General features: G+C 35.7%; 2 protein-coding genes across 2 annotated transcripts; both read right to left on the reverse strand.

Annotated features, from left to right (window-relative positions):
• Window positions 1-59: 59 nt before the first annotated feature.
• On the reverse strand, window positions 60-2,845 carry LOC120629174 (ATP synthase subunit O, mitochondrial-like). The gene is made up of 3 exons (XM_039898003.1): window positions 2,776-2,845; window positions 1,071-1,262; window positions 60-565 (listed from the first exon to the last, which is right to left on the reverse strand). The coding sequence occupies exons 1-3, from the start codon at window positions 2,843-2,845 to the stop codon at window positions 222-224; spliced, it is 606 nt and encodes a 201-aa protein (XP_039753937.1). The 3' UTR covers window positions 60-221.
• A 594-nt stretch (window positions 2,846-3,439) lies between these two features.
• Window positions 3,440-10,856, reverse strand: LOC120629399 (UPF0764 protein C16orf89 homolog). Its single transcript, XM_039898334.1, has 6 exons — window positions 10,646-10,856; window positions 8,733-8,882; window positions 6,119-6,271; window positions 4,750-5,040; window positions 4,281-4,450; window positions 3,440-3,628 (listed from the first exon to the last, which is right to left on the reverse strand). Exons 1-6 carry the CDS (start codon window positions 10,845-10,847, stop codon window positions 3,482-3,484), a joined length of 1,113 nt encoding a protein of 370 aa, XP_039754268.1. The 5' UTR covers window positions 10,848-10,856; the 3' UTR covers window positions 3,440-3,481.
• Between the last annotated feature and the right edge of the window lie 4,195 nt (window positions 10,857-15,051).

Here is a 15,051-nt window from a genome sequence, read left to right on the forward strand (position 1 = left end):
TTTTTTTATTTCATCCAGATAATCATTTTGTCTGGGCTTCGTTACCACTGTACCAACAGAGACGTGCCAGCAAGTGTTTTAGTGTCTCGATACGATGCGACGTAGAAACCGACTGGGGTTCCATACCCCAAAAGAGGATAGCTTGCTACCATCTTAAGCTGCATCATCACTTGTAGGGGAATAAAAAATTAAAAAAGACATTTAATCTCAAAAGCTGGATTTCAGACAGACTGTTTTAAAATATCAGAGTACATTTGAATCCTTCGTGCAATACTAAGATCGATGTGTTTATCTTCAATGCCAACAATTAGCCCTCCAATAATTGAAGGGTCAACCTTTTCCGTTAGTTGAATATTCTTGCCACTTTTGACAAATTTCTTCAAAGCGCTCATCAGGGCTTGACGGGAGCCATCATCAAGGGCTTTAGCAGTTATTACTTCACATATAGCTTCATTTCTATGTGCTACCATCACTGCTAAAAACGTTTGAACTATGCGCCTTAACATTTTTAAACGCCCATTTTCAGCAACGATGACCAAAAAATTTACAGCAGCCGGTGGCATTCCTGAAAAATAACACATCAAAGCATCGATATAAATGAATGGATATCGAGTTCACCAATCCCCCAAAATTAACTCCTTCTCATTGTAGGAGACGCTATGATGCTTAAAGCTAAACGTGCTCTACAAAGCACGGAACGCCGACCAACTTCCTATTATTGCGTAAGGAACAATTTTTCGTTTCGTTTTAAACCTTGGGATCTATCGATCACAAGGTAACTACCTAAAGTCCTAAGTTAACAATTAATCTTATTCAAATTAAACTTACAATGTTATTACTACGTAGTGTTTCAATTTTGGGATCTATCGATCACAAGGTAACTACCTAAAGTCCTAAGTTAACAATTAATCTTATTCAAATTAAACTTACAATGTTATTACTACGTAGTGTTTCAATTGTAGGTTGGAACGGAACCCTTCATAGACAAGTCGAAATCGCATATATCTCTTTTTTTAAGTCTATAATTTGAGGTCTATAAATTCAACCATATTTTATTTAACATTCCTTACCTGATTCTTCGCCGACTTGTTTCCACAGCTTAGCTTTGTCTGCCGATGTTACCATACTAGTCTCGAGGAAGTCGACTACTTTAGGTTTATTTAGTTCCTTTTGCAAACTCCGAAGGTGTTTCTCGGTTTCATCAAGTTGATTCATTTGTAACGCTGCACTGTATAGAGCCGAAACATATCGCCCTGCTACGCCTATTAAGAGGTAACTAATTTAGTCACAGTAAAACTTTTCGTGACAGAATTCGTCTGGGGAAGTACTGCCAGTTGCCACCATACTTATTTTTGCCCCTAAGTAGAAGTAGTAGAGCTGTATGTGACAGAACTCGTGCCGGGAAGTACCTACTATAGAATAGAATAGAATAGAAAAACTTTATTTAACACAATACAATAGGAAAAACACAAGGAAAACAGTAATAGAACTTAGTGCTAGGATGCAAAGGCGGCCTTATCACTAAAAGTGATCTTTGACGACCGATTGGCGCAGTGGGCAGCGACCCAGCTTTCTAGGTCATCGAACAGGAATGTTTTTCAGTGTCTGGGTGTTTATATGTATTTTATATGTATTTATCTATATTATTCATTAAAAAAAAATATTCATCAGTCATCTTAGCACCCATAACCCAAGCTACGCTTACTTTGGGGCTAGATGGCGGTGTGTGTATTGTCGTAGTATATTTATTTATTTATATTTATTTAAAGGCAACCTAAGCGTGCGAAGCCGATAAAAAAGGGGAAAGTGGGTATGTACTACTACAATGCTTATTTCTGCTACTAAGCAGCATTGTTGCAATGCTGTGTTCCGGTCTGAAGGGCGTGGTTGCCGGTGTAATTACAGGCGCGTTGCTCTGTCTATAGGCGATAGTTTCCCACTTACCATTATATGCTTGGTTAGTCAATTATATCTATAACAAAAAAATTATACCACTTCTACTACGAGACTTGATACAGATTATCAGAAATTGTGTGAATATGAACTTGAATTAAATTGATACATTAATTTATCATTTTTGTTACTTTTGGAGTAGAGACTTTGGGACCGTGGGGTCCGGAGGCACGAGCTCTTTTCAAAGAATTATCGAGTCTACCGATGATCCTGGAGCGGGCATTTACCTTGGCCAACGAATTAGTTTCACCATCCAAAGGGGCAATACTGTCAGCGCCTTAGGAACTATGCCTCGTTGCGGTGGTTTCGAAGACGTTTTAGATTTAGTTTTACATAGTTTATTTTAGGTTATATTTACAAAACAAATATTTATCATTTAGTATCTCATTAATTTAATTCTATTGTACTTTACCATGAATAATATACCCTTAAAACAAGCCTAACTACCCTAATCATCGTCAAAGACGGCCGATTAGCGCAGTGGGCAACGACCCTGCTCTCTGAGTCCAGGGCTGTGGGTTCGATTTCCACATCTGGAAAATGTTTGTGTGATGAACATGTGATTGTTTTATAGTGCTTACTTTGGGGCAAGATGGGAAATGTGTATCGTCGTAGTATATTTCTTTTTTTTATTAATTATCAACAGCCTAAGGCTACTCCCAACGGGAAGTTCCACCGATAATCACCACTGCGCTGGGCAGTACTAGCCGCGGCTGCCCTTTCGCCGATATTAACTCTATATTTAACCCTAACCCTACAAAACCATAATAATACCTTTGATTTGAGTGAGGATTTGAGCAATTAGTTTCAACATTTACTCACCAAACACCGGTATGGGTGTACTTTTAGACTTTGGTGCAGAGCACATTCTCCTTAGAAACATTCGAAACATTATTAATCATTAAAAGGAATTCAAGCAATCGCATTAAGAATTGTATGACTTTACCTTTTGACTCGAGTGATTGTCATGGTGTTATCCTCCTTGGTATTTTATGAAAAAGAATTGATATAATATGCTAAAAAGGGTACAATCAGAATACCAAATTAACTTTTTTTTAAACTAAATTATTAAAAAAATAGCTAGGGACGATTCCAGAGTACTGACAGGCAGACTGACGGACGGACGGGCGGACACAGAAATACACAGAAACTGTATAGTAATAGGATCTTCGGAGCTCACCGGGGCTTCGGGTACGCAACAATCGAAATTCAAATTTTATGTATGACTTAGTTATTAAGTACCTATACCTTAGTAGGTTTTTGAGAAGGTTGGTATTCTAAAAGCGATAGTTTTCATTTAATTAAAAATGTACAAAAATGTATATTTTAATTCGAAATATAAGTCGTGACACGCAAAAAGATCTCTGACGGACTGATACTGCGTAGTCGACGATTAAAGAGTATTCGTGAATATAACATTATAGCACATAATATTATATTGTAATTAATATAATTAAAGGTTTATTCATCAATGTCAAACTAAAAAAAAAATGATATATTTATTAATAAACATTTAACAAATCACTTATTAAACAAGAACGTCATATTGGAATGCTTGGTCTGTCTCCAAAAGCGCACGAACGTATATCACCAGAGAACCCAGAGCCATAGCTGAAGTCAAAGAGTTGCAGGAACCGCCTTCAGATGCCGCTGCCTTCTTGACTCGATAGTGTTCCTATAGAAATTGATATTTATTCATATTAATATGAAGCATGTAAATAATAGTTCGTCCAAACCTCCAAAATAAATGATAATATTATCGCAAAATACAAACACAACGGATTAAGAAATTTGCGGGAATCCGAAATTTTTGTCTTTAACTTATCAGAGCTTAACCTACTACCTTACCTTTATGAGAGCTTTGATTCTTAATAATGTCAATATTTGCAGAAATGTTATTTTTATACCGTGCAAAAGCAAAAAGGACTACCGTACCATGCTGTTCTCAAAACATTTTGATTCCACCTTTGGCTCTATAACGCTTTTTGTACATAAAAGTAGAAGCATACATTTTTAGTAACACGCTTCTTACATATTCTCACTCATTACTAATGATCAGCTTCAGCTTATCAGCTGTTAAAGAAAATCAACATTCTATATATTTTATAGATGGTACCGATTTTTAATTATTATTTTTGAAAAATCCTCGATAATTTTATTTATATCTATAGGTGGATTTCCTATTTATAGTAATGTTAGTTGCCATACGATGCCTGGCCTAAAACTCACCCTTTATAGTTATTAGTAACAGAAGATTAAAATACGAGTACAAAAGTGCCATCTTGTAAAAAGTACCGACGACGTTATGATGTGTGTTAAAATGCTACCTCTCTATCTTTAGGCGGCGCAGAAGAGGCGGGCCCAACAAATCCAGTTAGACGTAAAAATGGTTGTCTGTCATCTGCATAACATCCTTTGGGTTCCTGCCATGAGACAATCTTGTTCATCCACCGTGGCTTTATAAACTCTCCATAGCCTTGCGAAGCGCAATACAGTACTGTAATTGAAACATCCTATTACGTTACCTGCTTTGAATTTTGGTATTCACAGATGTAAAATAATACGCAGTACTACGACAGTAGCTTTAACGCTTAAAGCAGTTGCTTTTGTTTTCGTTTTAGTTTTCCTAATCCTTCGGATGCCTGGCACAGATCGCTGCTAAGCGATAAGGCAGACTTTTGAATCCTACTAAGTACTTTGAGTGTCTGCTTTTCTATTGATGTTCCTAACTTGTTGTGGTGTACAATCAAGGATTTTAAATAAAATAAAAAATTGGTGAGATAATTGGTTACATACTTTGTTGCATAAATAGTGTTCTAGTACCAGCCGGGTGATCCCAAGCCTCTAACGACTTCGTTTCTTTGTAAACCTGTATGCAAAGCTTATAAATTTGAGCAGAAAGATCAACTCCTTCCATGCAGTCAAAGAGACGAGCGAGAACAATTCCACGGACCCGGCTGGTTTGTTGAAAGCCCAGGCCAGATCCCTGCATCAGTTGTGCTTGACATTCAGATGTCATCTCGCAACTTCCATCGGCCTGGTTTTGTGTCTCCATAGCTGATATAAGCAGTTGCATCATGCATGCATCTGAAATTTAAAAATAATCATGGACAATATTAAAATGTTGTTGGTAATTGTTATGTCAAGGTCAATACTTTTTTTTCTTTTTATAAAGTTATTGTAGCGAACTTCAATCAACGCCCCGTTGCGGTCAATTGTTGAACTAGAAAACGGCCTTCAGTCGATTAATCAATAACCGTGTCAGGGCGTATAACACACAATGCAATAAAAACTATTTGGTAGTCAATACAAAAGAATAGCTTCAAAAAATTAACGCAAGACACGTAGTTAACCTGAATCTTAATCCATAAAGGTGACAAAACTCCTAATAGATTCTCTGTTTTGTACCGAAGCAGCAAAATTTAAAATGTCATGGCTTTGGAAATAAGTAATTACAACGTTATAGTGGCCGAGAAAGTTTTATTTTATCTCATGGCAAATCGGCATGTCATGCCATCATTGACAGTATCAGTACCGCTTTCTATTACATAGTCACTTTGGTCTTGTGACTTTTTTTTGCTAGGTACACACAACTATAGTTTTTATCGTATGTATTTAGCATTTGATCACGCAGACATCTGGCACCTTTTTAGAAGCAAGAGAATTGTATTTTTTCGCATCATTTTACTAAAAAGCATGCACATTTTTAAAATTGGTGATCCTAAAGGTTTTTGCAATAAGTAAGTAAAAAAATATGCTTTGAAATGCAATATCTTGTTATTGCGAATTGCTGGACATTAGGAATCTTCCCAGCAGGGACCATTTTTTTTTCTGGAGTATTCAGTAATTATAGGTATCTATTAGATATCTATAACCGTAATTGAAATGAAGTTGGTGACAGATGAAAGAACGGACAACGGATTGATCAGTAAAATAGTTCCAATTATTTCGGAACCCTAAAAATAATATGAAAGGAATTTCAAAAACACTTAGCATATTTATAAGCACATTTAAAAACACTAAGCATAGAACCCAATCCCTAAAACCAAATTAGCAGATCTGCTTAGTCACACAATGAAGAGGAACTAATAACTATATCACAAACTTTCAGGCTTTATGTTCGCCTACTATAAGTAATAAAAATTTCCCAATAACTAAAGCTTACCTGCTGCTTTTCTCGTTGGCATTTTTGTTCTCGTCTCTTGAACGTATTGTTCGAAGTTGAACCGAAAAGGTTTTTGTGTGCCCATTGTACCGATCGTCAGTGGCTCGAGCAGTGATGAAAAAACTTCTATATTCTCAATAATTGCTTTGGAAACTAAAAAAAAGTGACTAAGGTATCATAATTTTTACCGTGCAAATCGGTAGGAACTGAAAATAATACCTACATATAAATGCTGTACTTACGCTACTGTTTTATACCCAAGTGTGTTTACAAGTAGGTACTATCTGCTTTGACATCTATCTATATATATAAAAGAGAAAGTGTGTGGGTATGTTCCGTATAGGCTCCGAAACGGCTGGACCGATTTCAATGAAACTCAGGGAAACTCCGGATTGACCTGGCGACGATCGGAGCACTCCTATTTTTGAACTGTCAAACTGTCAAATACAGCTTTTATTTACTATGATGATATTCTATTGTTGGGTGTACATGGGTGTAGATAATGATCTTCACCCGTTCGAGAAAAGAATAGAAGAGAACGAATACGGAGAGAAATAAATGATTTAATATATTATGAGACTTAAATTAAAAATGTAATGATGTAAGTTTATTGTTTAAATAAAATAAAGCAAAATATAGCCCATCGAAGCGGGCTGGGTACGCTAGTATTTAATAATAATGTTTACGGTTCTCTTTTTAAAAGCGTGTCACGAGTTTTAATACCTAGCTAATACATATAGCATCTACCTACCTACCTATTACATGAGTTAAGATAAAGTGGTGAGATTACAAAATCTTAGAGAGAATAAAATATTTCGTGAATTCATAATCAGGGTTTGAAAACATTATGACTGGAAATATCTATTGTTATGTGATTTTTATGTAAGTATGTTACTTACAACAAGAATCTGGTTGTAGGAAAAAGAGAAATAAAAAAATTGCACGCAATGCCATTTTTTGCAAACGGTTGTAAGGAAGTCAGAATGTTGGGTTATAAAAGGGACGGATTAGGATTAAGTGTGTCAAGAGCAAATTATAAAGGTTAGTTTAAAAGTAGCGCTAGTGAAAGAAAAGCTGAGGAGTACTTGTATAATGTCATGCACAGGAAAGAAAATTGTGTGAGACAAAGAATTAGAGGAAAGCCAAAGGAGAGATAGATGGGATAATAGCAAGAAGAGAATGCCATTTTTTGCATTATCATGGTCAACCATGATTCACATAATGGAAAAGAGATGTAAAACTTATACTGAGAAAACCATAAATAAAAAAACAAACTTTCGTTTGTTTTTTTTATATAGCTCGATAAATACAAAAAGTAAGTCACCAACTTAGGTATTAATCAATGGAATCAAAATCAGGAATGTGTTTTTACTGATTTGTCCTCTCAATGCAGAAAAATAGTAACGGATTGGCGGGATTTTTGAGAAGATATAGTTTATGAACTGGAGAACAAAGCAGGCTACTATTTATTCCGATATAATGAGCAAGAACTACATTTTAAAATTACTGAAGGAAAATGATTAAATTTGGATAATTTTGTAAATGGGAAAATGAGTAGGTACTTTTATTTGTCTATCTTTCATGCAGCGACTTTCGCATTTATAACATTAGTTGAGATGAGTGGCTAAGTAACGAATTACGAATACACACGTGGCAAAACGTTCTCCACATTCACATTCTTTTTGTGGTCAAAAGAAAAATTCATTACAAATTGGTACTCTCTGTGAAATATATATTTATATTTCTGTTATTCTTTCCTGTGGTTAAGAAAAAATGGAGCCGATTTTGTTGAACCAACGTACAAAGTGAATTAATTTGATAAAAATTAAAGAAGCGCTATTCTTTTCTTTGTGTTCTTGTCGGAAAATGACTTGCCAATTCAGTAAACTTTAGAGATTTGTTTACCTACGAATCGGCACCAATGTCTCCTGTCCGTAAATAACGATGACTAAAAAGGTACTCACTTCCTTGTGCGATTAAATCTAACGAACTATCTGTATAGGAAAGTAACTGGATCGTGAACCTGGTATCAAAGTTACGAAAGTACAGCTGAATGCTCGTCAGAAGCAAGCTTCGTTTCATGTCTTTCCATACAAACGGTTTCCGTAATGATACCAAATTCGGATATGCTAATAGAATCTAGTCAGGTTTTTACTTATGTCTTTTACAGCAGAAAGATTGTTGTGAAGATATTGAAGCATTAATAGCTGTTGCCTACGACTCGCGACCGTCTTTTTTGGTTTATTTAAATATCAACGGAACCGCAAGGTTTCCCGGGAAAAAAACTCTATCCCCGTCTTCGGGATACAAAGTATCTCTAAGCAAATTTCTTCAAGATCGGTTTAGATGTGAAACCGTGTGTGACGGAAGCTTTGTATTTCGATATCCCGGGAAAATCACCCTGGTGTTTCCCTGGGTTATAAATGATATGTCTATCTCAAAGATGCAAGCTAAATGTGTGCGTATTTTCATCAAGATCGGCATTAAGTAGAAGTGTTGAAAGTCAGTAACAAACGAATATACGAACTAACACACTTTGGCATTTATAATATGGATTTGAGCGGTGATCTGAGTGCTAAGAGAACAAGGTTTTCCGCAAAATAAACACACTTACCGTATTCATAATCTTTACTGCGATACACGAGTGTTGCTAAATTCGTGCCATTATAAATTCGATCCATTCGCCTGGTTATATTCTGTAAATTCTCCTTTAACTTCGCGGGCACTGATTTGTCCAATTCATTTATTGTATACTCAAGTTGACCTGCGATAAATAATGTTAAAAAAGGTTGACGTAACGTCGTTTGCGTGTAAGAAAGAAAGGTCTAAAACTAAGGTACCAAAATGTTTGTGAAAACGGCGATTTAAATAAATAGAAGATACCATGGTCCCATGAACAAATATATTACGTAAATTCGACACACAAATAAATCAATACCATCTCGGAATATTAAGTACAACTAGGTCTTTCTTTGCAATTACGTAACTACGCTATAACCAGTTCAGGACCGTTAGTTACTCGAAAATCGCGAAAAAAATTATTCGTAGTTTTTCGTAGTCGTAATGTCTCTTTTAACGACTATGTACACCTAAGAATTAGCAATCGGTACCAGTTTTAAGCAAAAGGTTCGCGATTCGGTTGTATATATTTTTGTATGTTTTTTAGATCAGAACTCTGTAATTACAAAGAGATTTAAAAAAAAATTTGTGACGGTGTATTTCCCATGTGGTTCCATTTTCACCAGGTCAGGATTTGTTGAAGAGATCTTGGGGACATTGAGGGAACTCAACAAACATTATAGGGATACCTTTAGCGATTTTAAACTTAAGCATTTGCTTGAAAAGCACTATTTGGTCAAGTGAAACTGATGAAGACCACGGATGGCCACCGGAACTACACAATAATAAGTATTACACAGGTTGTGCTTCGATTATGGTGGCAAGCAATTTATGCTCGTCACAATAAAGGAGCTGATGGTGTAATGCCGGGAGAACTCCTTAATAATTAACGCCCCGGCTGCGGGAATAGCAATATTTTGTAGAAGATTTGGAGCAGTTGACATTCGGCTATTAAAACTTAGATATGATTGAAAATCTACCCACTAAAAAGCGTGAAAAAAATTTATTGTCAAAAACCGACCTTTTTTAGACAACTAAAAAGCAAGAAATAAATATTTTCTACAACTTTTTAAGCTAAGTAGAATGAAGAAAATTACCCACTGATATTTTCCTTGCTACTGTACGTAAAGGAATATGAAGTATATGATCTATACATAGAAACTTTCTACATTTTACTTGGCACCGACTTAAAAATGAAGAACATATTTATTTCTTGTTTTTTAATTCTAAACCAAAGTTGGTTCTTTTTTGTCAATTTTTTTTTTGTTTGTTTAGTGACAATTAAATTCGTTAAATACTATGAACAATAAATGAGTATACATTATTACACAATAAAAAAAACATATGTCACGTTTTTTATTTGATGAAGATGATAAAAGTTGCATTATTTTATCAAAAATTGCAGTGATGGGCTGCTTATGCAATTTAGTGTCCTTGATAAATTTTATAATTTTATTGTGCAAACTCAACATTAACTTGCAACTAAGTTACGTAACATCTTAAATGTAAAAATATGTACTTTACATGATAATTAAAGACACGGAGAGTTACCTTTTAGATTGAATTTTACGCATATTAAATCGCAGGCATTCGCTACTTTTGTTGTAATTACTAATTGGGTGCTTATTTAAAACCTGCTAGAGTGGATTTTCTAGATTTCACCGTCACCATACAGCTCCTATCTCATAGGAGAGAGGGTTTTACAGCAAAGATCCAGCACGCTTTTCTGATGCGGAACCGACAGTTTAACGAGTTTTACAAAGCACGTAAGTGGCCTATGCCAAATTTTCTAACTCAAAAGTTATATCTTATCAACCTTTTGAAACCTTGACCTTGTGATCCTTATGTCAATCATGCTACACCAACGAGGTAGTCCCAGGTTTAGATATGAAATAATTACCAACTTACCCCTAGCCATCCTAAGAGCGATATACCACTCGGGATCTTTTGATGGTTTTTTTTCGTAGTATTCCAACAATTTGTCCAGAGTAAGCGAGATCCTGTACACTTTCGGTACATTATATATGAAGTCTTGCGTATCGAAATATGGGTATATAGCGAGAGTTGTTCCTATCAGTGAAATCAACAAGGCGATGTACTTCCAATACATTTTGCTATGTACTGGCTCTTTATGGAGTGAAAAGAAACTTGTGCCGTGATAAACCTCAGGCCACACGGTAGCGGCTGATTGGGTATATTGGTCCATAAATATTTTATCGTTAGGTACACGTAGTGTTCGACTAATTAGGCTAAATAACAAAAACTAGGAAAGTTTTGAAGTGCTGAGAACTGCTAAATTAGGTTAAAAGAACTTAAAATATTTAGCTTTTCGACCAAAATACTGACTGAATTGTTTTATGTGTTACCCGGATTCAGTAAAATATTATCGATGGTAGAAAATTTGAAGGACAATTGTCTTTATTAACATTTTGGGATGATATTAGGTACTTCGTATTTGGTTATTTAATTTTTTTTATCTACTCCTAATTTATACTATTCTTTCCTTCAAATCTACGTAGTTTAAACATTAAATAAAAAAAAACACATTTTTATCAAATGTTTACACATTTTAAACCTAACCGTACGTTTAATTTACTAAATCCGACGACTTGTATCCTAAAGCGGTGATAGCCCAGTGGGTAGGAGCTCGACTTCACTTTCGAGGGCAGAGTTCGAATCCCACTCACTTTTAAAAGTTATGTGCGTTTTAAGTAATTGAAATATAACTTTCTTCAGCGGTGAAGGAAATCGCGAGGAAACCTGCATGCCTGAGAGTTCTCCATGAAGTTTTCGAAGGTGTGTGAAGTCCACCAAATCCTACTGGGCCAGCGTAGTGGACTACGGCCTTAACCCCTTCTAATTGTGGTGGAAGACCCGTGCCCTGTAGTGGGCCGGTAATGGGTTGATATTATGATTATAATGATGACGACTCCTAAATATTATCAAAATCAAAAAAAGCTAAATTTGTAAATTACCATCTCGCATACTAAAACCGAATCCGGTCACTTCACGATCTTAAGGCTTTTTATTCATCGTTGTAATAATATAACGGTAAGTGTTATTTTTAACAACGTTGCGCCAATATTGATTACAAACCTTGATAAATGCTATCTCTTAATAAGCTATCAGTTTATTTTATTTCTAGTATTTCAACAAACAATTGTATTTCCGAGTAGACACACCTCCGCTTTACAGCTTTCTAGTTGGGAGTTAGTGCAATTATTCATTTTGCCTAGAGCTTCATTGTCTATTATATAACGCTATGTTTCGCAATAAGGATAGACATCTACCTACATTTGCAGCAGCCTTATTCAAAGACTTAGCTTCCTCATTGGATAACTAAGCAGAAAGCTTAGCCTATTAATCATGACTATACTCCTCAGCACATTCATGTGCGCCGACCTAGGCATTTCTATCTCAAAGAATAGAAGAATTTTTAGCTTAGATTCTCCACGCAGCCCCAATGCGACGTTAACGTTTGTTATGGGATTTGAAAATAAGCAAGTTCCGAGATACAGGGTGGTTAATTATACCACACTAATTACCTAAGTTTGGGCTTTTTTCGAAAAGGTCATCATCATCATCTCAACCAATTGATGTCCACTGCTGGACATAGGTCTTTTGTAGGGTGTTCCACAATACACGGTCCTGGGCCGCTTGCCTCCAGCGGCTCCCAGCTACTCGCCTCATGTCATCTGTCAACCTCGTTTGGGGCCGACCTACGCTGCGTTTACAGGTGCGGCGCGGCATTTCCAGCACCTTAAGACCTCAACGTCCATCGGTTCTCCGAGCTATGTGCCCAGCCCATTGCCTCTTCAGCTTCAGCTTTGAAAAGGTAAACTCAGGGAATTTCTTTGGTAGTAAAATCTCACCTTACAAGTTATGCCCTGACCTTTTATCGAAACTAGCACGTTGAGATCCGAAATCAAACTTGCTAATAACTAAACCAACGCGACTACGCAATATTGTTTCAACAAACCTAACTTTTTTTCTTATACCATTGCATAAATCAGTCATATTAAATTATTGTCCACGTTTTTTTTTTCAGAATAACCCAGGGCACAGGTTTCCTCTAACAATGAGTAGGGCCGTAGTCTACCAAGCTGGCCCAGGGCGGGTTGGTGGACTTCACACGCTTTTGAGAACATTATGGAGAACTCTCAGGCATGCAGGTTTACTCACGATGATTTCATTCACCGTCGAAGCATGTGAAATTTTAGTAAATGAAAACGCACATAGCTCAGAAAAGTAAGAGGTGCGTGCTAGGATTCGAACTCAGCCCCCCGAAAGTGAAGCCGAAATCCTAGCCACTGGGCTAACACCGCTTCAACGTTCATAGCTAAAAATTATAGATAATATTTATTTTGTTTAAAATAAGAATTATCTAGGATTCTTCAGATTACGTAGAGTTTCTTTAAAATTATACTTTACATACTTAGCAAACCTATTAATAAGGTAAAGTAAACTGTTTATTTAAAAATAATGCCGCTTTAAGCAATGGTAGTAAAACAAAAGTATTCTCAAACTAAGCAAATACTACACCAGTTTAATAATTTTTTGGTTGAGACGCGTGTCCAATTGCGGGACAGAAAAAAGCTCGTAAGATACTAAGTACTCGTATATAGTTGTTATAGGGATATACCAAATAATTAACGTTCGCCTTCCTTATTTTTTCGGACGCCACGAGATTTCTTCGTATAGACCCGTTCCTTCTATTTGTAGTATCTATACGAAGAAGTTCTTCGTTTTCCTTCGTACTCATCACGAAACAGTTAAACAGCATTCGGATTCGGCATAAAAATATATCCATAGTAATTATTTTATTCCATCATTGAGCTATGCCGGCTAAAAAGTGTGATTCTGATACAATGGCGTCAGCGAATAGAAAAAAAACAGGAATGCATTCCACACATGCATTAAAATATATAATACACTAGCTGTTGCCCGCGACTTCGTCTGCGTTTGATTTTGTTTTTAAAGCATTCAGTATCGCTAAGCCTTAAATTAGTATAGTAGTATTATATATATATAACATGTGACTGTCAATTAATTATAGAAAAATAGTTTGCAATAAAATAAAATTGCGACTATAATTAAAAATCTAAACTATCCTATCTCTTAAGTTGGAACAGACTGCTCACGGTGTGCCAATTTAATTTAAAATCGGTTAAGAAGTTTAGGAGTCCATCGCGGACAAACATCGTGACAAGAGATTTATATTTATTAAGATATATATATATATATTTATATATAAATATATCCTGTGCAATTTTTACACACGGGAGAAGTGTAGCCTACGAGAGATTGAGATCGAAAAAGAGTATACCCCTGTATTACCATAAATGTATGGCTTATTATTTTCTATCTAGTTTAAAAAATATTTAATATTTTAATGTTTAACCATGTAAACTGAATATTATAACATGTCCCCTTCAATGGAAACTAAAATAGGGAAATAAATATGTAATGTATTCTATCTTATTCCCTTTTATACATGTATTTTATATTTTCGTTATCGTGACGCATTTTCGATACATCGTGTTACAGATCACAACGATTCCAAAGAAGTTTCACCATATAGCAGTTATTTAAGCTCTTATTACCTTGGTACCTTGGTTTTTCGAAGCTGACTATCGGTCGTGATATACACTACGCACATCGGTTTGCCCCTCGACCAATTAAGACCCTGTTTGGTCGGACAGCGCGGCCGCGCGATGTCGACTACGATCGTGATTGCCAAAATGTGCATACAGCCTTAGACGCACGATTAAAATCACGATACCTATAATATGATTAATTAAAGCGAACAAGGAAAATTAATAATGTAACTTTTTTATGTACCTACTACCTAAACGGGACCATCATTAATATCATGACCTAGTTTAAAGGCACGGGCATTGTAATTACTTACGCTCTAATATTGCGAAAGGTTATCGTGCTGTGTTATTGCAAATTTTGATTTGCACGTTTCAAATTAGTCTAGATGAAAGCAATGCCTCCAAAGAGCCTTTATAGTACCACTCATGTGAACCTAAATAATAAATTCAAACACTGAAACGGCTATTTCAAGAAACGTAGATCCTATCCCGTGCTAATGTCACGAAAACGTGATGACTAAAAGGTCAAAAGGTCTAAAAGCGATACTTGAAGTGCAAAACTGGATTGCTGCTCTAACTTGAGGTACTAGTGAAACCAACTTCGTGAAGCTTATTATTGATGCAAAGCATTTAAAATAGTAAAGTAGTTACCTTAATAACAATAAAAAAAATATTAAACCTCTTTATTATAAATAAAAAAGACATTATTGTTTAAAT

The sequence above is a fragment of the Pararge aegeria genome, chromosome 14 (genome assembly GCF_905163445.1).
Source record: "Pararge aegeria chromosome 14, ilParAegt1.1, whole genome shotgun sequence".
NCBI classification, from domain to species: Eukaryota; Metazoa; Arthropoda; class Insecta; order Lepidoptera; family Nymphalidae; genus Pararge; species Pararge aegeria.

Excerpts from the sequence above, each read along its gene's own strand:
- LOC120629399 (XM_039898334.1), bottom strand. The coding sequence starts at position 10,847 with ATGTATTGGAAGTACATCGCCTTGTTGATTTCACTGATAGGAACAACT. Across the intron at positions 8,883-10,645 it reads CGCTCTTAGGATGGCTAGGG|GTCAACTTGAGTATACAATA; the intron begins GTAAGTTGGTAA and ends TATTTATCGCAG. Across the intron at positions 3,629-4,280 it reads CGCCGCCTAAAGATAGAGAG|GAACACTATCGAGTCAAGAA; the intron begins GTAGCATTTTAA and ends CAATTTCTATAG.
- LOC120629174 (XM_039898003.1), bottom strand. The coding sequence starts at position 2,845 with ATGTTTCGAATGTTTCTAAGGAGAATGTGCTCTGCACCAAAGTCTAAA. Across the intron at positions 1,263-2,775 it reads TACACCCATACCGGTGTTTG|GCGTAGCAGGGCGATATGTT; the intron begins GTGAGTAAATGT and ends ACCTCTTAATAG. Across the intron at positions 566-1,070 it reads ACAAGTCGGCGAAGAATCAG|GAATGCCACCGGCTGCTGTA; the intron begins GTAAGGAATGTT and ends GTTATTTTTCAG.